General features: G+C 43.1%; 1 protein-coding gene across 2 annotated transcripts in view; it reads left to right on the top strand.

Annotated features, from left to right (window-relative positions):
• LOC137622367 (MAGUK p55 subfamily member 7-like) overlaps positions 1-22,853 on the top strand; it is an 87,005-nt gene that overhangs the window by 49,402 nt on the left and 14,750 nt on the right. For both annotated transcript variants that reach the window (XM_068352960.1, XM_068352959.1), the window contains exons 4-6: positions 1,304-1,450; positions 1,987-2,118; positions 6,275-6,442. In XM_068352960.1, the coding sequence (XP_068209061.1) occupies positions 1,304-1,450; positions 1,987-2,118; positions 6,275-6,442 (447 nt within the window). The remainder of the gene's footprint in view (positions 1-1,303; positions 1,451-1,986; positions 2,119-6,274; positions 6,443-22,853) is intronic.

The following is a 22,853-nucleotide window of genomic DNA, read 5'->3' as shown; positions in this document are numbered from 1 at the left end:
TAAAGACCTTGGTGTAATTTTAAATAGGAATATGTTATGCAACGACCAAATAGCAACACTGTTGGCTAAATGTAAAGCAAAAATGGGAATGTTATTCAGACACTTTAAAACAAGAAAAGCTGAACACATGATTATGCTTTACAAAACTTATGTGCGTAGTACACTCGAGTACTGCAATGTGATATGGTACCCACACTACCAAAAGGATATTGCGCAAATAGAGAGTGTACAAAGGTCCTATACTGCTAGAATAGAAGAAGTTAAGGACCTTGATTACTGGGAAAGACTGCAATTTTTAAAACTATACAGTCTAGAAAGGAGAAGAGAACGCTACATGATAATACAAGCATGGAAGCAAATAGAAGGAATTGCTGAAAACATCATGGAGCTTAAAGTATCAGAAAGAGCAAGCCGAGGTAGATTAATAGTGCCAAAAAGCATTCCAGGTAAACTGAGAAAGGCGCACAGGACATTAATCCACAACGCACCAGCATCGATAATGCAGCGACTATTTAATGTGCTGCCAGCTCATCTAAGAAACATATCAGGAGTGAGCGTAGATGCATTTAAAAATCAGCTCGATAAATACCTAAGATGCATCCCAGACCATCCAAGACTGGAAGATGCAAAATACACTGGAAGATGTATTAGCAACTCTCTGGTGGATATACGAGGTGCCTCACACTGAGGGACCTGGGGGAACCCAAACAAAAAATAAGGCAATAAGGTAAGGCTCTCTCTCTCTCTCTCTCTCTCTCTCTCTCTCTCTCTCTCTCTCTCTCTCTCTCTCTCTCTCTCTCTCTCTCTCTCTCTCTCTCTCTCTCTCTCTCTCTCTCTTCGTGTCCAGAGGTAACAAAAATAAACGGGAATTGAAAAGATACAACACCACTCAATGTGACAATTTCTTTACATACAAAATTGCAAATACTTGGAATAGACTTCCAGCAGATTTAGTAAACAGTAACATGGTAAATTAGTTCGAGAATAAGTTAGACAAGATCACAAGAACTCTCTAAATGCTTAAACTAAATCACTCTACGAAAGAGCAAATGGAGTCTCCGCGGATGGACTTAAAAGTCTTTGAGACGTCCAAAATCCTTGTATCTCTCTCTCTCTCTCTCTCTCTCTCTCTCTCTCTCTCTCTCTCAACTACTATAGTTTGAAAGTGAGCTTGAAAATTGTCTACAGCTACAAAGTTTATGAGCATCCAATAGTCAATCTGGAAGTTATGCATGATTGGATTGTACTGTAAGCTCTCGTACTTTTCATGTGAAACCATTTCTGACTTTTATTTTCTTTTCAGATCAACCGCACCAAGAAAGTTTGCCAGCCACTGTTATCGAATGCAGAAGACATCGGCATTTCAATCATGCGGGAGATCCACTATCGCACTATCCCATCTGGCGACGCCATTGAACTCTTTGCTATCTTACAATCACCGCATATTCAGGTGAGATATGGTTCATGCCACATTATCGAATATGATCCGTTGCCTAGGTCTCGGGTTGTGCTCTACATAAGTGGTTGGAACAAGTTGCCTAGGTATCGGGTTGTGCTATACATAAGTGCTTGGAATAAGCTCGGAACTTTATTCTGAACCCTTTCGCTGCAGATTCTCAAATTTGTATGTTTCACAGCATTGTGTAAACTTTACTGGAAAATTTAAAATGCTTGAAATTTACCAAAACTGTTTTTATCAGCGACTCAAATTAAAAGTATTTTTCAAATTATAACCTCATCATTTTGTTTAATGTAGTTTTGTTCTTGAGCTATTGTGGAGACTGAAAATGACATTGAATTTGTAAAGCAGGATATTCCAGGTATCAATGTCATATTACATTCAACAGTAAGTTGAAAGTATTTAAAAAAAAATATATCCATGTCAATGAAAATTATACCCTTGTCATTAAAAATTATATTCTTGTCATTAAGTTATTATGGTTGATGCATGTTGGAAATATTTATGCTTAATGATTTTTTTCTCAGGGAATTCTGCAAGCTCACGACAGCATTGCAGCCAAAGATTTTGTTCCTCACTTGCCAGAAATTCCTGTTGAGGTAGACGAAGATGAAGAAACTGTAAAGATTGTGCAACTGGTGAAAAGTAACGAGCCCATGGTACGTACGAGACTGTTTTGCAAACTGGCATTTCCTATCACTTCAACCATCTTGAAAATCTTGTTGTATATTAGAAAATCCTTTAACATGAAAAAGTGGCGGACTTTTAAAAACCGAGAAGTGTTTAGGAATAGTCATGGAACTTTTTATGAAATTTCAGTCAAAATTTATTTTTTCCTATGCATTAAAAGTAAAAATTACATGAAATTGTTCCTCCACTGCTAACCATAGGAAGGAAAAGGGACTGAACCAATTGTGGTAAGTAATATACAATTGATTATTTTTTTAAATTTTGAAGTGTAAATCTCTTGTTACATATTTACAGCAGAAGTCTGATATGTTAGCATTAATATTTGTCACTATTTTCGTCATCATATACAGTATTGTATTGAGGAGAAATTGAAGAGAAATATGTACAGTAGCTTTTAATGGTATTGCAAGTACACCATATTTTTTCCACTGCAAGGTTATCTGGTATCCTCCATTAGGAAAAAAATTAATCTTATGTGTGGAGGCATATCCTGTTAACAAATAGTACCCTAGATATACTGGTATGTTAGATATTAATCACATTCCTTAATGCGCAAGGCCTGCCCCAGCTCACTAAGGGTGGGAAGTAATATTGACTTTTAGTTGGTGTTACTTGGACTAGGTCACTTAAGTAATTGCTGTCTGACTGAATAGGTCAAGCAAACTTAATGATTGGGTGTGAGTTAATTAGTTGATTACTGCACCACAGGTATTTTAATTTTACTTCTTATGAGGAAGTTTATAAATTGGAGGATAATCTTAGCTGTGACACCATTAGAACTATTTGACATTCTGTTTGGGACGTACGCGGGGATAGCAGGCTCGGGATGCTTGTATAATATGTAGTGCTATCATTCTTAGTGTGAGATTTCCACATCTGGGACCAGAATTGATAAACCTCTGTTACTGATTAAGAGCAACTTGCCACCCTCTTAAGGACATGGAGTCTTCCGATTCTCTCTGTTGTTACCAGGATGGCGAAGATGCTGTTCCCTTTCAAGAAGTACACAGAAGGTGTAAATGCTAAATTGATTCTCTAGTAGAGGCTGTAGCCCTTTGACCCAAATGCCATGAGATCTTTGTGAATAGTATACAGTCAGGCCTCACCCTTCGCGAGGACTAGGTAACAGAAACAGGTGCGAAAAGCACAAATTCGCGTATCTTTGGTGCCCTAGGGTGGGATAACTCATAACCTGACCTGACAACTCGCTGCCCATTGCCTATGCTTGGATAATTAACACACTAAATACTGCCTAATATTGTTTTTACTTAGTTTCTCTTACAGTATAAATAGTTTGTAATGAAATCAGTAAGTGTATAGTACATGTGCATACGTGTACACTATGTACTGGACATGGTAAAGCCATTGTACAGTATGTAACACCGCAGTACGTAGTCGCTAAGTGTAAACTCGCATAAAGTGAGGGTTAACTGTATGTAACTAGAGACTGAGGGCTTTCCCAAATAGGTTTTATTCAAGCTAAGATCAGATTATGGAATGATCTTCCTAATTTGGCTGAATCGGTGGAACTTCTTAAGTTCAAACTTGCAGCGATATGTTTTTATATTGAACAGGTTGATATGATTCTCTCTTCATAGTTTATATACAGTATAGCATCTTTTTTTATCGTTGTTGCTGATCTAAAGATATTTTATAATCTTTTTTCATCACCTCTCATATAGTATATTCATTACCTTATTTCCTTTCCTCACAGGACTATTTTCTCTGTTGGAGCCCTTAAGTTTATAGAATCCTGCTTTTCCAACTAGGGTTGTAGCTTACCTAATAATAATATTACATTTGTATACTTACTGTGGTGCCCATCAACAACTACTTTTTATAACCTATTACTTGAAAATTCAATAATGATGCTAAGAAAAGATCCACCTACTCCCAATTATTTGAGTTTGAAAACATTGGGCTCCTGATTAAGATGGTCAAAGGCAGCATTAAAATCAAGGGCAATCATACGAACTTCCTGACCATAATCAAAGGATTTCTGTACAACATTGGAAATTGTAAGAAGGGTATCACATGCTCCAATGCCTTTAATTAAACCAAATTATAAATTATAGGTTTTTCCAAAAGGCATTAACAAGCTTTAGATAATATAGGAGTTATGGAAATTGTGTGGTAATTGTAATCAGTCTGGCTAGAGGTACCACAATCACATTATCCTCACAGAATAACATTACCAATTCTCATACGATTGTTAACAGCATAACAGAATTCTTGGATTGCCTTTTCTATTGATGCAGGTTTGCCTTAAGCATATGACCTTGTTTCAGTAAATCTTCCAACTTATTTTACCCTTATTTCTTTCTTTTCTCTATGAGTTACCTTATAAATCATTAAAAGGTGCAGTATTTCATTTTCACCAGATTTAAGTATTTTGTGTAGACAGGCTCTCTTTCCCATTCTATTTGTATGTACGTAACTATGTTTTGTGATTTTAGAGAATAAAACTTCTTTTTACGTTGTTAATAAGAGTTTCTCGTAAGACTCTGATTATATCACTATAGTCAATTCTATTTAGCGAGGCAAATTTGCACTGACTCGTAGGGGTGCCCTTTTAGCTCGGAAAAGTTTTCTGATCGCTGTTTGGTTAGACAAGATAATTCTAGCCAATCAGATAGCAGAAAACTTTTCCGAGCTAAAAGGGCACCGCTGCCAGTCGGTGCAAATGCGCCTCATTAAAAGAAATTGAGTATAATTGACAATCTAAAAGAGCTTTCCATAGATACTGCAGATCAAAATTAGCATTAAACAACTGAAATACCCTTCTTAAATTGCATAAACCTATCTCTTACTACAAATGCCCTTCTCCTAGACCCACTGGCCTTACAGCTTACATTACAAGCTAGAATAAAATTGGAGTGGTTATCTACTGAGGACTGACCTCTTTAATTCTTCTTATATGTTAGACAAAAGATGACAACATTAGAGGCATTGGATGACTGTGAATATGGATTGTAAAAGCAATGAGTTTGTATGAAGTAATAATTTTTTTACATTGCATTATTACTTTTCAACAAATTTTTTTCTATCCACATTATTGCAGTGTACTTTGAGAGTTAAAAGTACCGTATTCTCTTATCCTGCTATACAAATGTTTAATATAGTTAACACTGTTTAATGTAATATGGAAACAGAATCCTGTCATGTCACTATTCTTGTGCAAGAATTTATGAGTTGAGATTAAAGCATGCAGAAGTATTTTCTTATCCGAGACTTATACATATTTAACACACTCGTGACCCCATTCTTGAAAGTAGACAATTAAGAATAACATTTTGGAAGTAAAGTCTTAAATTAAACACACTCTTAAAAGACATGGTCATTTTTCATCCTTTTGAGATTATCAAATTAAATTTTGAAGGTGCAGATTGTAATATAATCTTTTTATATTAAAGCCGTAATCCTACATACCAGCCCATTTTTAGCTGAGAATTCTGGGTAATTTCTTGATTTTAAGTGTATTGTAACTAATCACTTGCATTCCATACTTGTATTTGAGCTTGGGTTTCTCTTGTTATAGTCAAAACAGGTGGATATTTTTGTACAGTATGTTCATAGACATTGATGAGAAATGTACTAAAGATGTGACTGTTATGGCACAGTCTGGCTATGAGGTAAAGTTCCTTTGATTATCTGTGACTTATCAGTATCTCTCCTTTGTTTTTAATTAGGTAATCATGCACAAACCAGGACTTTTTACTCTTGCTGAGGAAAAAAAAAAAAAACTGCATTTAAGGAGAAATTCAAGTGTTTAAAGACATGAAATTTTTACCATATATTGTTATTGATTATGCATATAATGTGACTGTGCTTTTGAAAAGAAAAAAGTAAAAGTAATCTGAAAGAAACATTTAATATTTCATGACTTAAACCTTTTTATCATGTTAAATGCAACCATCGATCCATGTTGATAGATTTCTAAAGGTCAATGTTAATAGATCTTTATTATAAGGTGCTGGTGGTGAAGGTAACTTTTTAAAATTTGAGTGAACACCTGTATATTTATACATATATAATTTGTATGTTACAATATAATTTAATAGGTATTAGACTTTCATAAGAATTAACCTCTGCTAATTCCTATAATTGAATCTTGGTCCAATGCAGGGAGCCACAATCAAACAGGACGACCAAACTGGTGCTATCGTTATCGCACGGATAATGCATGGCGGGGCAGCCGACCGATCTGGCCTCATACATGTCGGAGATGAAGTTCAGGAAGTGAACAACCTGAATGTTGTTGGAAAAACGCCAAATGATGTACTGAAGATTCTAGTAAGTGTAGTATTGCTGTTTTGTATAATGGTACTTGAGAGACTATCATAATTAGTGTTTTATATCTATGAGATTCCCCTGATGTTCATATTGCCTTGTCTTTCAAAGCCGACGCATGAGAGACCATAAACAAAAAAATAAAAATTTTCCATTTTCTTCCTATCACATCTGGTGGTTAATGGCGACCTTATTTAATATCTGTCGTGGCATGGTCCCTTATAGATTGTTCTTTACCACAGCAGGAGTTTCCAAAAAATTTTGGAAGCCATAGGTTTTCTATTTTCTAAATGTTTCCATAAAGTATCCTGGCCTCCAAGTATGGTTTCTCAAGATAAGTAGCCGAAAACTGAAGTAAAGTGAATCGGCTAGCTGTTTACAAGACACTCATTATCAACAAATCAAATATTTAATTACAACTTTTGATAGTGCATACTAGGTGTCTCCCCCACAGTGAATTGAGCATTTCCATTAGGTATTTCCCTCTTAATGAGAGAATGCCTTGATGAAGTCATTGAGCTTCAGCATGGCATTTCATTCCCGTGCTGAAACTTGGTGACAGGCAAGAGGGCTCTCGAACTTGGGGAAATTGCTCCCCCAGTTCGAATCTAAATTTCTCTCTTTTACCTTTTTCTTTTTCTCAATATTACTAAGACCTTATCCTAATTTCACAAACTTTCTTTAGTCTTGCTTTCCAAACTCTGAGAAAAATTTCCCTCATTATATGTGTGTATATATTATGTACATATATTTATTTTTTTTTTTTCTTTTCTCCTATAGCTTGGATGTTTTTACATCCATTGTAGCCCCGGCGGGGATGTTCATACATCCTTTATTGCTGCCTGCTTTGATGAGTGGGAGGAGGTATCACGGTTGGGAGGTGTTTGCATTCAAAGCTATATGTGAGAGTATTGGATGATTTCAGCCATCCCGAAGATGGTTTGGGACCTTTTTGGCGGAACTATTCTCAAGTGTTGGGTCTTCGGAATCAAGGGGGATCCAATGCTTGGGGTAGGACTCTCGGCTTTTGGCCGGAAGCCCGTCATTATAGATATGGGGAGGATGATTCTATAATTTCTTGGTCTCAGTCCTAACAGGTGGGTTCAGTTTACACCTGTGCCTCTATATCTGTTTTGATGCTATCCTTCGGGTAGGGTATGGAGTGGACCATCTGGGAAGTATACTCTCATTGTGCCGATAGTGGAGAGTGCAAATTTCCTTTCCGACGTGTGATGGCCTAACATTCTCGAGCAGGTACATCAAACTAACTCTTTTCTCTCTCTCTTTAGTATAATGGATTCTTTAAGGAACGAACCCCTATCCCCTGGATACGCTGACTCTCCCCCGGCACTGTTGACGACCTCTGCTAATGTGATAAGGGATAGCTCTGTTGATGACCTCGGAACGGGAAAGGACCATTCTACTGATATTTCTAAATCGAGTAATTTGGGTAACACGAGGAAACTTCGAATCCTCCATGTTACACAAATTTCAATAGAAACAAATTATGATGATCTATGTAAAGCATTTGAATGCTATGGATGCATAAAAGAAATAAGGATGAAACTTGAAGCTGAAACTTGGGATTCATGGATATCTTATAGTAGTTATGACGAAGCATTTAGTGCAATAAGTAATTTGAATAATATTAAAATTAATAACTTGAATGTCGCGGCTGCTCTCTGCGATAAGGTACCAAAAGATTTAGATGTGTACAGGCCTGCCGAATGGTTGGAAAAAGACGCAGATTTAGTCATGCCCTCCCAGAGAAATCCAAAACCACCGATGTGGCTTATAGCTGAATCAAAGGGGGTTACAGGGAATTATTTTAAAATATGCAAATTGATTCAGAAAAAAGTAGGAACTATTGCACCAGGCGATATATCTCGTTTCGGAAAAAATAGTTTCCTTATCCATGCCAAATCCAGTACACATTCGGTAATATTGTCCAATATGAAAATAAGTAATGATGACATTAAGTTAGATGTCAAACCCCACCTAAATTTTAGCTACGGAAGGGGCGTAGTTTTTAACAGAGATCTATATGATTTTACAGAGGAGGAGATACTGGCCATGTGTCCATTAAATGTACGGAAAGTTCATAAAGTCCCAGGTACATCAATGATAATCCTTACGTTCCAGGATGCTGATGTACCTTTTCATATTATAATCGAGAACGAAAGGATTAAAGTAAGACCCTTCAAGCAGAAGCCATTGCAATGCTTTAATTGTTTTAAATTTGGGCACCCGTCCAAAGTTTGCAAAAATGAGAAGATGTGTGGTATTTGCTCCAAATCTTACCATGGAGAGTGTGCACATGGAGCCAGGTGTTTAAATTGCAGCTCGAATCACAAATCCACAGACAAGATCTGCGAGCTATATAAGTTGGAGGAAGCTGCCCTCAACAAATCAAACTTAGAACACATAAGTGTGACCCATGCCAAAAGACTATTAAATAAATCAAATACATATGCTAAGGCATTAAAATCAAACCAACATAGCACTGCCAATAGCTCAAAAAAAAGTATACCATCTGACAAAATGTCAAATAATGAGGTAACCATATCACCTCCTGAGGCTTTACCACGGTGTATTAACACTAGGTCATTGCCCATTGCTGTACAGCCTTCAGCCGCCATTACAAAAAGTAATACAAACCTCTCTCAGGCCATGTCCTTGCCTGATCTGATGGAGGTTCCACTTAAGACTAACTTACCTGATGCACCTGTTGTGGGAAAGGTGCAAAAACCTCGAATCCCACCATCTATTAATCGCAAAAGAGAGAGACCTCCATCTCTCTCTCCACCCTCCATTCGAAACGTTAAGGTTATGACATCAAATAAATTTGATGTTTTGTCTGTTGATGTTTCTAATGAACCAGAAGATGGACTGAATAAATCAGAAATTCAAGTTGAGGTCCACCATCCACCTCAACAAATAGATAAAAAGAATACAAAGAAAAACACAAATGTAAAACCCAACATGTACAAGATCACCTCATAAGAAACCTACTGGTAATAATGTTAAATTAAAAACTGCTAATGGGAAGACCTCATCCAAGATGTCTTCCAGAAATAATCCATAGTTTTCTCCTCCATTTTGCAATGGAACTGTCAGGGTTTGAGGGCGAAATATGAAGAACTTAAGCTCCTAATTCATGAGCATTCCCCCATAATTGTATGTCTACAGGAAAGTATGCTTGATTCTAACACTCCTAGTCCTCGAGAGTATGTTAGCTATAGAACACCATATAATCAACAAGCAGGGAGCCATGGCGGAAGTCTCATGTACATTCGTCGATGTTCCCCAAATACCCATGTCTATACGTACAAACCTGCAGGCAGTTGTTGTACAAATCGATATAGGGAGAAAATATACAATATGCTCTCTGTACTTACCTCCAAATGATAATATTTTATATGATGATTTAGCAGAGGTCATTCAACAAGTCCCTCAACCTTTTCTCTTACTGGGAGATATGAATGGTAGACATCCTTTATGGGGTGATGTTTTGGCCAACACAAGGGGCAATATTATCTCATCAATTGTGGAGAATGAGGATGTGGGACTCCTTAATACAGGAGAGCCCACACACTTTCATGTTCAGACAGGTACTTTGTCATGCATTGACCTTTCAATTGCAAGCTCTAACTGCCTTCTTGATTTTGATTGGAGGACATTAGATGATTGGCATTCTAGTGATCATGCACCAATCATTATAAACACCAACAAGGGTCCGCCTTTGCAAAGATCGCCACGTTGGAATCTAGACAAGGCAGACTGGGTTAAATTTTCCGAGCTAAGTGAAATCGAAGGGAGAGCAGAACAGTTTGAAAGTGTTGATGATGCCATAGACCAACTGAATGGAACTCTTCATACAGCAGGAGTCCATTCAATTCCCAAAACAACAGGGTTATTCAAACGACGACCAGTCCCGTGGTGGTCTTCAGAACTAACTGCACTCCACAGAGCCACAAGAAGATCTCTAACACGATTGCGTAGACGCAGAACTGATGAGAATTTAACTATGTACAAGAAATGTAGAGCACAGTTCCGTCGTGCCATGAAAGAAGCAAGGCGCCAGTCATAGATGTCTTTTGTTTCCTCCATTAACAGTAGAACACCACCATCTTCTGTGTGGAGGAAAGTAAAAAAGATAGCTGGCAAATTCACCCCCAACCCACCACCAGTGTTGAAGGTGAATGGCCAGTATGTAACTGAAGCAAATGAAGTTAGCAATGCCCTGGCTAATCATTTTTCAAATGTATCCAGCAAGTGTGAAGGAGCCCCTGGTCACCAGTATAGGAGCACTGAAGAAAAGAAAATTTTAAATTTTGCAACAAGAAGGGAAGAGTCATATAATTCTCCTTTCACTGAAAGAGAATTTGATTCCACACTTGCTCATTGCAACGATACAGCCCCTGGACCCGATGGAATTCCATATGCAATGATTAAACATGTACATTTTAATACAAAGGTATTTATTTTAAGCATTATTAATAGAATATGGCATGATCATAGTTACCCAAGTGTTTGGGAACTAGCCATTATTTTAGCCTTTTTAAAACCCGGTAAAGACAAGTTTTTAGCAGCAAATTATCATCCTATTGCATTGACATCTTGTTTATGTAAAATCATGGAGAAGATGGTCAATGCAAGGCTGTTATGGTACCTTGAAAAGAAAGGTATTTTATCACCGATTCAATGTGGATTCCGAAAAATGCACTCAACGACTGATGTGTTGATACGACTTGTCTTCTATTTGTGAAGCCTTTGCTTCCAAACAGCACCATGTTACAGTATTTTTTGACCTTGAAAAGGCATATGATACCACATGGAAATATGGTATTCTTAAAACCATTCATGAATTGGGATTGAGAGGAGAGCTGCCACTATTTATTCAGGCATTTCTTTCACGTAGAGTTTTTCAAGTGAGAGTGGGGGAAACTATCAGAGAGTAAGTGCCAGGAAGAAGGAGTTCCTCAGGGTAGTGTGCTGAGTGTAACCCTTTTTGCACTAGCAATTAATGGGATATCCTCAGCCATTCCCCAGGATGTTCTCTCAACATTATTTGTGGATGATCTCTCAATATCATTTGCTGGCACCAGAATGGCAATGGTTGAGAGAAAAATCCAACTCTCTATTGATAAAATTATCCAATGGGCTGACATGAATGGATTTAAGTTCTCGACAAGTATAACTACCATTGTCCATTTTTGTCGTATCCGGGGAGTACATCCAGACCTGGCTATATACATTAAAGGTCAACGGATACAATGTGTATCGGAAACCAAATTTTTAGGTTTGATATTTGACTGTAGACTTACATGGGTTTCTCACCTAAAAGCGCTAAAAGCTAAATGTGTTGAAGCTCTGAATATCTTAAAAGTATTGTCCCATATATCATGGGGGGCAGACCGCAATACTATTTTAAAATTATACAAGGCCTTGATTTTTTCCAAAATTAGTTATGGTTGTGAGGTATATTCTTCAGCCACCCCAAGCCGGTTAAAAATATTAGACTCGATACATCATGCAGGTATTAGACTGTCTACTGTAGCTTTTAAAACCTCGCCTATCCCAAGTCTCCTTGTTGATGCTGGAGAGTTACCTCTAGACCTTTACCAAATGTCTTCCATTCTTCGGTATTGGTTTAGATTGCAAAGACTCCCTAACTCTCTAGCCTTTCAGACTGCAAGCCTTGTAAGACACGCATCATACTTTGAGTTGCACCCAAAATCTCCTCAACCTTATGGCTTTCGGGTGAAACGATTATTAAATAGTCTGGATATAATTAGAAATAAGGTACTTCCATTCAAGGTATCATCAACGCCTCCATGGAAGTTACCAGAGATATCTTTTTGTAAATATTTTATTGGAGATAAGAAGAATATGTCAGACCTAGAAGCCAGGTCTCTTTTTAATGAACATGTTAAAGAACATAGAGGATCAACTTTTATCTATACTGATGGCTCCAAATCTGATGCTGGCGTTGGATTTGGAGTACATAGTAATGGTTTTAATTGTAGAGGTGCACTTCCTCTGACCGCTTCCATATTTACTACCGAACTGTATGGTATATTAACCGCTATTGAGAAAATAGCGTTGGAGAAGGAGGGTAATTTTACAATTTTTAGTGATGCAAGGAGTGTCCTTCAAGCTATGGAAGTTTTTAATTCTAATAACCCTCTAGTTTTAAAGATTTTAGAATGGCTCTTCCTTATTGGACGGAGAGGTATAACAGTTCAATTTTGTTGGGTTCCAGCACATGTAGGTGTGTCCGGAAATGAGAAGGCAGATTCACTGGCTAAGGAGGCTGCATCCGAGTTGCTGCCAAGAAGGTATCCCATTCCCTGTAATGATTTCTTACCTGACATCAAGAAATTGGTTTGCAATAAATGGCAACAGCAATGGGATAGTCAAGATGGCAATAAAATGAGGGAAGTAACAAATGACATATCTCCTTGGAGGTATAATATGATGCCCCGTAAATGGGAGACGTCTTTTTGTCGTCTCCGTATTGGTCACACTCGGTTGACACATGAGTTTCTGCTGAAGGGCCAACACCAACCGTATTGTGACAACTGTTTAGTACCTCTAACAGTAAGGCATTTGTTGACCGAATGCCCCAATTATAACAACTTGCGGAATAGATATTTGTTTGAGGCTCGAGGTGAGGGTGGCAGGTTCATCCTTGCTAAGATTCTTGGAAATGATGTGTCCTACCATGCAAGTGGCATTTTTAGATTTTTTTCAGAAGCAGGTCTTCTGAAAAATATTTAACTTTTATGACATTCAATTTTTATGATTTTGATTGAATACTCTTTAATTTTTTATTTTATTTAACTTTTTATTTTTGTATACATAAATTAAATGTTACCAGCGTCAATGACCTTCGATGTCAGGATGCCTGAAAACTTTAAATTATTCATTCCATTAGGTATTTAATTAACTATTATTTGGGATGTTTTTCTCGAATTGCTTTGTATGGCAATTAGAGAAGTTAACTCATTTGTGCTTCTTCTTCTTTGCCTAGTAGAGATTTCATTAATAATTATATGAGCAATTCTTACACCATAGCCACTCCCTGAATTCATAGCTTTGTCAGCCTTGTCTGCTTTCCTGTCGAAGTATTATCTCCAGTCATTCCTGGCTATTCTTTTGATCTCACTATCAATACTGGAATACTTAGCATGCTCTACCTTGTACTTTTCATTACTTGAAAATTTTCAACAATCAATTTCTGTCTTTCTTATTTTTATAGTATTCAAAGTATCATTTGATATCCGTGGTTTTCTCCTTGTAGCTGCATGTCCCAAAACTTCTCTACCATCTGTCTGAAATATGTTCTTAATATCATACCATTCTTCGTTAATTGTCTGCTCTTCTCTCAAAGTCTCTAAGACTGCAAATTGATTCATACATTCAATTGCAAAGGTTTTCTGTGTTCATTTTGTAGAAGCTTAGTTGTATGAAACCTAGGTATTCTATTTACATTTCTGTTGGGTGCTTTCTGTTTTAATTTCAGTGTGGCAATGAGCTGGTGATCACTACTAATATCTGCACCTCTATAGCTTCTTACATTTCTCAGTTTTCCTTTTCTCTTCTTTGATAGCTATTTAATTTTTATAATCTTTATATAGGTGCTATCAATTTGTCTGCTGAAATGAGTCTCTTGCCTTAATGCAGGAGAAGATCCGAATTAAAATTAACAAAAGGTAAGGGTAGTGTTTGATGCAATGAGTTTCTTGCTTGACTTGACCTCATTTTGGATTTGTTTATTTTTGAATGAATGAATTAACAATGTGATTGCAAATTAGTCTGAGATTATGAAATTCATATCTCTAGCTTACCACACGAATGTGAAAAGTATTGTCTTGGCGTTTATGCTTATGAGACCATATATTACTGTAATATTGGAATGATACTAATAATGAATTTTGTAGATGTCACGTTTCATGTGAAATAGGCAATGATTGACATTGTACACAAATTGTCATTGTAGGCATAGGTGGATTTCACTTGATAAATCTCCAGGGTGATTCAAATAATTTTCAATCTACAGTATTCTTTGTTTCATTGATGTTGGCCGATAGCTAGATCCAATTTGGATTAGATAATTAGTTATGTATAATCAGTAAAAGGATATTTCCCCCACTGTCACCAGCCCCCTGCTGGGTCTGTCCTTGGATTGGAAAGCTCGTATTTGGGGAATGGGAGGTGAATCGCCAGAACAGCCCGACATACCTTTAACTCTTACTTGTTATGAGGGTACTTGTGATTCGTCTGCCCTTAAGGTAAGGTTGGCTACTGATGGAGGCAAACATTCCGGAGTCGGCCGTTCTTACACTCGTTTGTGACTGCAATGGACTGGGTAAGGCAACAAAATTAAGGGCTATGTTGTTGAACCCTTCCTACGCAAGGTTGCCAAAAGGCGGAATTGTGGGGCCAATGACGGAAAAATAAAGCTAAAGAGGGATCTCCATCATTTCAATTTCCGATTTTTGCTTTACTCTGTCTGGAACGGACAATATTTCCGCATAGTTATCAAGGTTGAAAAACATTTGTGGCATATAAATCTTTTATATTTATAATATGAAGTCTATTTTTGTATCTATTGATCTGTATTATATTTTGAACTAAAACTAACATAAAGTATAGAAATTGTGACTATATATTTGATTAATTTTGCGAATGTTTTTTGGTATTCGATACTACTGTACTACGTTTAAAGGTCATTTTCCCTACCAGTCGGAATTCTTAGGCAGATCCAGTGGTAACACTGTTCCTTTGCTTTGTCAGTCATTTTGAGGCAGTTGACAAAATAGAAATGTTCTTTCCGAAATCCTTGAAGGATGAGCTTGGTCCCTTTGGTGACCTTGAAGCATTGCTGGAACATTGTCTTTGTGTACAGCTTTTAGAAATTAGAGATCACTGGATTCGTTGCAGTTGAACACTTGCTGCGGCATATAAGATTCAGAATCTATGAACCTTCTGAATTTTACAACTAATGCCTCTGCTGCCTTGACATGTGAGCTTGTAGCCTCACTGTGTTGCACAACAATATGGATGCTAGTTCTTTTGAAATTCTTGCACAAGCCTCAGCTCGTCTTTAATGTTTCTTTTTCTGCTGACGTACCTGGCTTTTTCACATGGTCAGGATAGTTCACAAATTATGTTTTTGATAATCATATCTCCTAACTGCTTTTCGTTGATCCAGATAACCAGCAACGTTTCAATGTTATAATGAACATGCGGCTATTGTTTCGTCATATCAGTACCCTTTTCACAACATTTTCATTTCTTATTTTCTTAAGAATTTTACAAATTGGGAGGATGTTGTAAGCTTGCAATCTTTTGCCAGGTTTGCCACATGCTTATGTTGTGCATGCATCTTGATAATTATTTTTTTCACTTCTACCATCTTTTTTAATCATCTTTGTACTGTACTGTTAACTTTATAATAAACAATAGTGATCACAATTTGACAAAGAACACACAGTCATAACTCTAAAAAGAAAAATTTCTTAAGGCTATCACACAATACTATATGACCCTGCCACAATCCTGTTACAATTGCTGCGTACAGAGTGGACGAGTTAAGGTCTTATTGTGGCAAGAAGTTCTTGTACTTATTCTGGAAGTTTTGTTCCAGCTATGACAGAATTGTGGAATGGTGTTCCTGGTCGGGTGGCTGAATCGGTGGAGCTTTAAAAGTTTAAGTTTGCAGCGGGTGTTTTTATGGTTTATATATGAAATATCTGTTTCAATGTTATTTTGTTCCGTAACCGAAATACAAACCACACTATTTACAAAGGGTTTACTTCTAGCGCAGCTGAAATGACGAGCCAATAGTTTTTAACGAGGGTTAATTACCCCGCGCTAGTTAGCGGGGGCTAGGGAAGGGTAGCTTGCTACCCCTCCCCCCTCCACACACCGGTGACTTGCTTCACTTCACTTTTGGCTCGGCGGTGATCAGACGTGTCTGCTCATCGCCTTCGTGACAGCCTTTAATTTTCTGCTTTTTCTTTTCACCGTGTGTGTTGGTTGGAAGTTGACTTTCAGTTATTTTCTTTACTATGCGTACATGCCCTGGAGTTGCCGGCCGTCCTTGTAGGACTTTCATGTCGGACGATAATACGGATCCACACACCCTCTGCCCTCAATGTCGGGGCCAACGGTGTGACCAGGAGAACATGTGCCGTGAGTGCAGGGAGTGGTCTGCCTCCCAGTGGGAGAGGATTGGCCGTCGGCGTAAGAAGAAGTCCAAGAGAGACCGTTCTCCTCCGGGGTTAGCCTTGAAGGAGGAAGGTTCTCGGGACTCTTCTTCCGCCGCCCAAACCTCCTCCGAAGCTCCCCCTCGTCCGCCTCCTAAGGAGAGTCGTCCGAGTGGGAGCGCAGGCCCTTGTTCTGTTTCCCTACCTACGGTAGGGGGAGAGGGCGTCGCCTCCCATAGCGAGGCGGTTCCCCCTCCTCCTCCGGGGGAGGTTATTGATAATGCCTTATCCAGTGATGATCTTTTACAGATTTGGTCGTCCCTGGGGCTTAAGGGCTTGCCCTCCAGGGTCGCTCTTATTGACCTTGTCTCGTTGGGGGCCGCTGTTAAGCAGTCGCCGGTGGTAGCAGAGGTAGACCCTCTGACTATTGTCGACGTCGTGGTGACAGAGGCCTCCGACGTGGCTGGGCCTTCCACCGCAGGTGCTGTTGCTGGTGATGGTGCTCAAGGCTCTCCTCCTCTTTCCGTACATCCTTCGAAGGGGGAAGTGAGTCCTTCGGTCTCGACTGCTGCTCAGCTTCCTTCTGAGGGAAGTGTTTTGACGGAGACTCCTCTTCGGAGGACCGATGGTCCCGACAATCTCCCCCGAGGCCGCCTCTGCCGTAAGGCTCACCGCCCTCTACGCCACAAGGGCCTCCCTTCCCCTTACAGGGTGACTAAGAGGCGCCTTTTTGGGTCTTCGTCCTCCGGGGGGAACTCTCCTCGTCAGCCTCAACCTACTGCTCCGCCCTCCTTGAACCTCTCTGCAGACCGCTCACCATCTCCTGCCGGATCTTCGCCTTCTGGAGAACTCGTCACCCTACGGGCAACGGTCCCTTCGGGGCTAAGGGATTCTTCCCTTACGCGAGCAGTGCTAGCGCACAAGCGCTCTCCTGCTCGCCAGCGCTCTCCTGCTCGTCGGCTCTCTCCTGATGTTCGCCCCCCTCGCCAGCACTCTCCTGCTCGTCAGCGCTCATTTGAGGACCCTCACCCTGCGGTCTCTGACCACCCTTTAGTTACTGCTGAACTCCCTGCTCACCATCTGCCTGGTCCTGTGGCTACGCAACATCGTGCTGCGCGTGTGTCAGAAACACATGTTCGCCAATGCGCCAGCGATCTTCCCGTTCCTGCTCGTGAACGCGCCGCGCCACCTGTCCTCTCACAGGACACGCATCGACCTTCTGCTCGCCAGCGATCACCTACGCGCCAGCGATTACCTCCTCGCCAGCGTTCACCTGCTTGCCAGCGCGCACAGGCGATCTTAGTATCGCTTATTCAACAGCGACAACTAGCGCGCCGACATTCGCCAACGCTCCTGAAGGAACATGGTTCGCCAGCTTCTAGCTCGCCATCGCGCGATCGCCCGCCTGCACATGCTGCCCGCAATCGCTCGCCATTGCACGATCACCCTCCTGCGCATGCTGCTCGCCATCGCACGACCCTGCACGATCGCCCGCTTACGCATGCTGCTCCTCATCGCACAACCCTGAACGATCGCCCTCCTGCGGATGCTGATCACCATCGCACCCCATCACGCGATCATTCACCTGCGCATGCTGCTCGCCATCGCTTGCCCCTGCACAGTCGCCTGCTTACGCATGCTGCTCCTCATCGAACAACCCTGAACGATCGCCCTCCTGCGGATGGTGATCACCATCGCACCCTATCACGCGATCATTCACCTGCGCATGCTGCTCGCCATCGCTTACCATTACGCGGTCATTCACCTGCGCATGCTGCTCACCATCGCACACCAGTGCGTCGACATACCACATCGCGCCATCGCCAACTTGAGCGACTGCACTCACCAGCTCGTCGTCGATCGCCTGTGGATCTACATCGCCAGCGATCTTCCTCACCTACGCGGCAGCATGATCCCTCGCCGTCGCGCCAACGCTTGCGTTCGTCGCCTCGGACACGTGTTCATTTACCTGCCCACCCTCGCCTGCGCGCCCGCGCGATCGCTCGCCCGCGCGACCGCTCGCCTGTGGGCCCGTGCGATCATCCACCTGCACGCCCGCGCGATCGCTCGCCCGCACTCCCGCGCGACCATTCGCCCTCGCGCGACCATCGTTCGCGGCGAATTCCACAGCCGGTGGTAGCAGCAGGGACGCGTGCTCCTAGACGGCACTCGGGATCACCTCCATCCAAGCACAGGTTGGTAGTGCAGGACGAAGACAGGTCAGTACAGCATTCTTCACCTTCTTTTCAGGCAGGTACCGTCGTGTCCACTCCAAAGGATCGCCCGATCCCTTTCACTTTAGCGAGGATTTCGGACTCTGTGTCCTTGGAGCAGCAGACTTGGTTTGGTCCGCTGGCACGGGCGTTAGTGAGGGTTATGAAACCAGCACTCGCCGGACAGGGTAACAAACCAACGGCTGTCTCTCCTACGCTGAAGAGAAAGAGAGGAGTGGACTTCGTGGTGACTTACCCCAGGGCGAAGTTGGTTCCCAAGAGGTCGGTCTCGAAGGTCCCTTCTCCTGCACGAGTACTCTCTCCTTCTCCTGTGGACGAGGCCTTTCCGTCCTCAGGTGAGTCCAGTGGGGCGGTAGTCTTCCCCTCGGCACCAGGGGGGGAGACTTCGCTTCAGGCAGGAGAATCGTCTCGTGAGGAAGGGGCCCCTCGAACCTCGTTGTTGGGATCCTGTATCCCTCCCAGGAGGGAACCCAAGGATTTCAAGACCGTCCCTAAATCCTCTGCAAGGATTCGTCAGGAACCCACGACTACCCAGGGGAATGTCCACGTATCACCCCAGGAAGAGATTCCTGGGGCAGGAGACTTGGCTGCCAGCCCGCAGGGAGGAGAACAGCAAGAGTCCGAACATGCCTTCTGGCAGGTCCTAAGCCTGATAAGGAAACTTAACAGACTTACGGATCCAGTCATCCCCCCCCCCCGTGAAGGCAAAGACACGATTCTGGATGAAGTGTTTGATGTTCGGAAGGCCCCTAAGACCAGTGCAGCTCTGCCCTGGTCTCGGGGGCTGAAGAGTGCCAGGGCTAGGGCCAACGCTTAGCTCGCACTTCTTGCCTCCTCCAGTCGTTCCACTGCCGGGAACAAGCTCATCCCTCCTCCTCGCCTTCAGCAGAGGAGGTATTTCGAGATCCTGGGTGAGCACAACCTTGCTCTTCCTCTCCATCACTCTGTGGAGGAGCTGGCGAAGGGAGTTCCCCTGGAGAAACTCTCTGCCCGGCAGGTGTCGTTCTCGGCGGCAGAGATCCTTAACCACGAGAAGGTTGCTAAGTGTGCCATGCAGGCCACTTCGTGGCTGGACTTCTGGCTAGGATCTCTGGGCATCCTATTGCGATCGGAGGACTTGTCCAAGGAGACCAATAGGAAGGCCCTAGAGACCTTCTTGCTCTCGGGCACCCGCTCCATCGAGTTTTTGGCGCACCAGGTTACCACCCTGTGGGCCAACTCGGTGTTGAAGCGTTGCGATGCTGTGTCCGAGAGATTCCATCCGAAGGTCCCCGCGGTAGATGTGTGTAGGCTCCGACATGCTTCCCTTCTGGGGGAGAGCCTGTTTGAGCCTCAAGACTTGGAGTGAACGGCTGAGAGGTGGAGGAAATCCAGCACGGACTCCCTCCTCCACAGGGCCCTTACAACTTGGCCCTATAAGCCTCCAGCCCCGCCACAACAGCAGCAACAGCCTCGTAAGGCTCCCAAACAGGCACCGGCAGCTAAGAAAGTGGTGTCTAAGCCCCAGCCCTTTCCAGCCAAGGGCAAGAGGGGCGGTAAGTCCTCCAGGGGAGGCAAGACTCCTAGGGGTGGCGGCCGCAGACGCAAGCCCTAGGGGTGGCAGTCCCCCTGCGTGTCCACCTGTGGGGGGATGCCTTCAGCATTGCGTCCGCAGGTGGCAGCAACACGGGGCCGATGCTTGGACGGTCTCAGTGATCAGCCAAGGTTATCGCGTCCCGTTCACGTCATCTCAACCTCCCCTGACAGCGAATCCAGTGTCGTTGATCTCCTATGCCATGGGATCGGCAAAGGGGCTGGCCCTTCAGGCCGAAGTCGAGACCATGTTCGAGAAGGGTGCTCTCCAGGAGGTCGTGGACGGCTCCCCAGGCTTCTTCAGTCGACTCTTTCTTGTAAAGAAGGCTACTGGAGGCTGGAGACCCGTCATCGATCTCTCAGCTCTGAACAGGTTTGTCAAACAAACCCGGTTCAGCATGGAGACAGCAGACACGGCCAGACTTGCGGTCAGACCACAAGACTTCATGTGTACACTGGATCTAAAGGACGCGTACTTTCAGATCCCAATCCATCCGTCTTCCAGGAAGTACCTGAGATTCTGCCTAGACAACAAGATCTACCAGTTCAAGGTGCTGTGTTTCGGTCTCTCCACAGCTCCTCAGGTGTTCACCAGAGTGTTCACCCTGATTTCATCTTGGGCGCACAGGAACGGCATTCGTCTCCTTCGTTACCTAGACGATTGGCTGATCCTAGCAGACTCGGAGTCGACCCTTCTTCGGCACCGAGACAGGCTTCTGGATCTTTGCCAGGATCTGGGGATCGTGGTAAACCTCGAGAAGTCCTCTCTGCAGCCGTCCCAGCGACTGGTTTATCTAGGCATGCTAATAGACACCAATCTCCACAAAGCCTTTCCATCAGACGACCGGATAGCAAGGCTGAGGAGGGTGGCGGAACCTTTCCTCAGGCGAAAAGAACTCCCCGCCCAATCGTGGTTGCGTCTCTTAGGCCACCTATCCTCCCTGGCCCGTCTGGTTCCAAACAGCCGCCTCAGGATGAGATCCCTTCAATGGCGGCTCAAGTCCCGGTGGAATCAAGGATCCGATTCCCCGGACATTCTGATCCCAATGGGGTCTCTGGAACAGACGGACTTGCGGTGGTGGTTGGCCGACGAGAACCTGCGGAAGGGAGTGAGTCTTCTCGTCCTCCCCCCGGAATTGACTCTGTTTTCGGACGCGTCAAAAGAAGGGTGGGGGGGCGCACGTTCTGAACCAGAGGGCCTCAGGCCTTTGGTCAGAATCAGAAAAGTGCCTACACATCAACCTGCTAGAATTGAAGGCCGTCTTTCTGGCTCTTCAGCAGTTCCAACGGTTCCTGGCGGGTCACTCCGTGGTGGTGATGAGCGACAACACCACGGTAGTGGCTTATATCAACAAGCAGGGAGGCACTTTTTCGCAACAGCTATCCCATCTTGCAGTAGAGACTCTGAGGTGGACCGAAACCCACTCGATAACACTATCAGCTCGCTTCATTTCTGGCAAGAGGAATGTGCTCGCCGACAGTCTGAGCAGGGCTTCGCAGATAGTGAGTACCGAGTGGTCTTTGGATCCTCAGATAGCCAACAAAGTCCTGACTTTGTGGGGTTCCCCGACGGTGGACTTGTTCGCGACAGCCTTGAACTTCAAGCTGCCCCTGTACTGCTCACCAGTCCCGGACCCCAAGGCACTCTGGCAAGATGCTTTCCAGCAACGGTAGGACAACATCGACGTGTACGCCTTCCCACCATTCTGTCTGATGAGAAGGGTGCTCAACAGGACCAGACTATCGGTCAACTGTTCCATGACTAGTAGCTCCGCTATGGCATCACGCGGAATGGTTTCCGGACCTTCTGCATCTCCTGACGGAACTCCCAAGGGAGCTTCCTCCACGACACGAGCTTCTCAGACAACCCCACTCCGGTGTCCCTCACAGGGCCGTAGCCTCGCTTCGGCTGCACGCCTGGAGACTATCCAGCGTCTCCTCGCGGAGAGAGGCTTTTCGCAACAGGTTGCGGAGAGAATGTCTCGGCACCTGCGAAGGTCCTCTGAGGGAGTCTACCAAGCGAAGTGGAGAGTCTTTTGTGGTTGGTGTCATGGAAGGGGTATCTCTCCACTTGATGCAACTATTCCAGCAATAGCGGACTTCCTCGTTTATCTGCGAGAAGAAATGCGTCTTTCTGTCTCGGCAGTGAAAGGCTATCGCTCAGCCTTAAGCTTGGCCTTCAGACTGAAGGGCGTGGATATTTCTTCATCGCTAGAACTCTCTTTACTCATACGTAGCTATGAGCTTACCTGCCCCCAGTCGGAAGTGAGACCCCCTCCTTGGAACGTGGTTCGAGTCCTCAGGTCTCTCAAGAGACCTCCCTTCGAGCCATTACGCCAGGCCTCCGATCGCCACCTGTCTTGGAAGACGGCTTTCCTACTCGCCTTGGCC

The sequence above is a fragment of the Palaemon carinicauda genome, chromosome 29 (assembly GCF_036898095.1).
Source record: "Palaemon carinicauda isolate YSFRI2023 chromosome 29, ASM3689809v2, whole genome shotgun sequence".
Classification (NCBI taxonomy): domain Eukaryota; kingdom Metazoa; phylum Arthropoda; class Malacostraca; order Decapoda; family Palaemonidae; genus Palaemon; species Palaemon carinicauda.
This window is presented reverse-complemented; position numbering and strand designations above follow the sequence as displayed.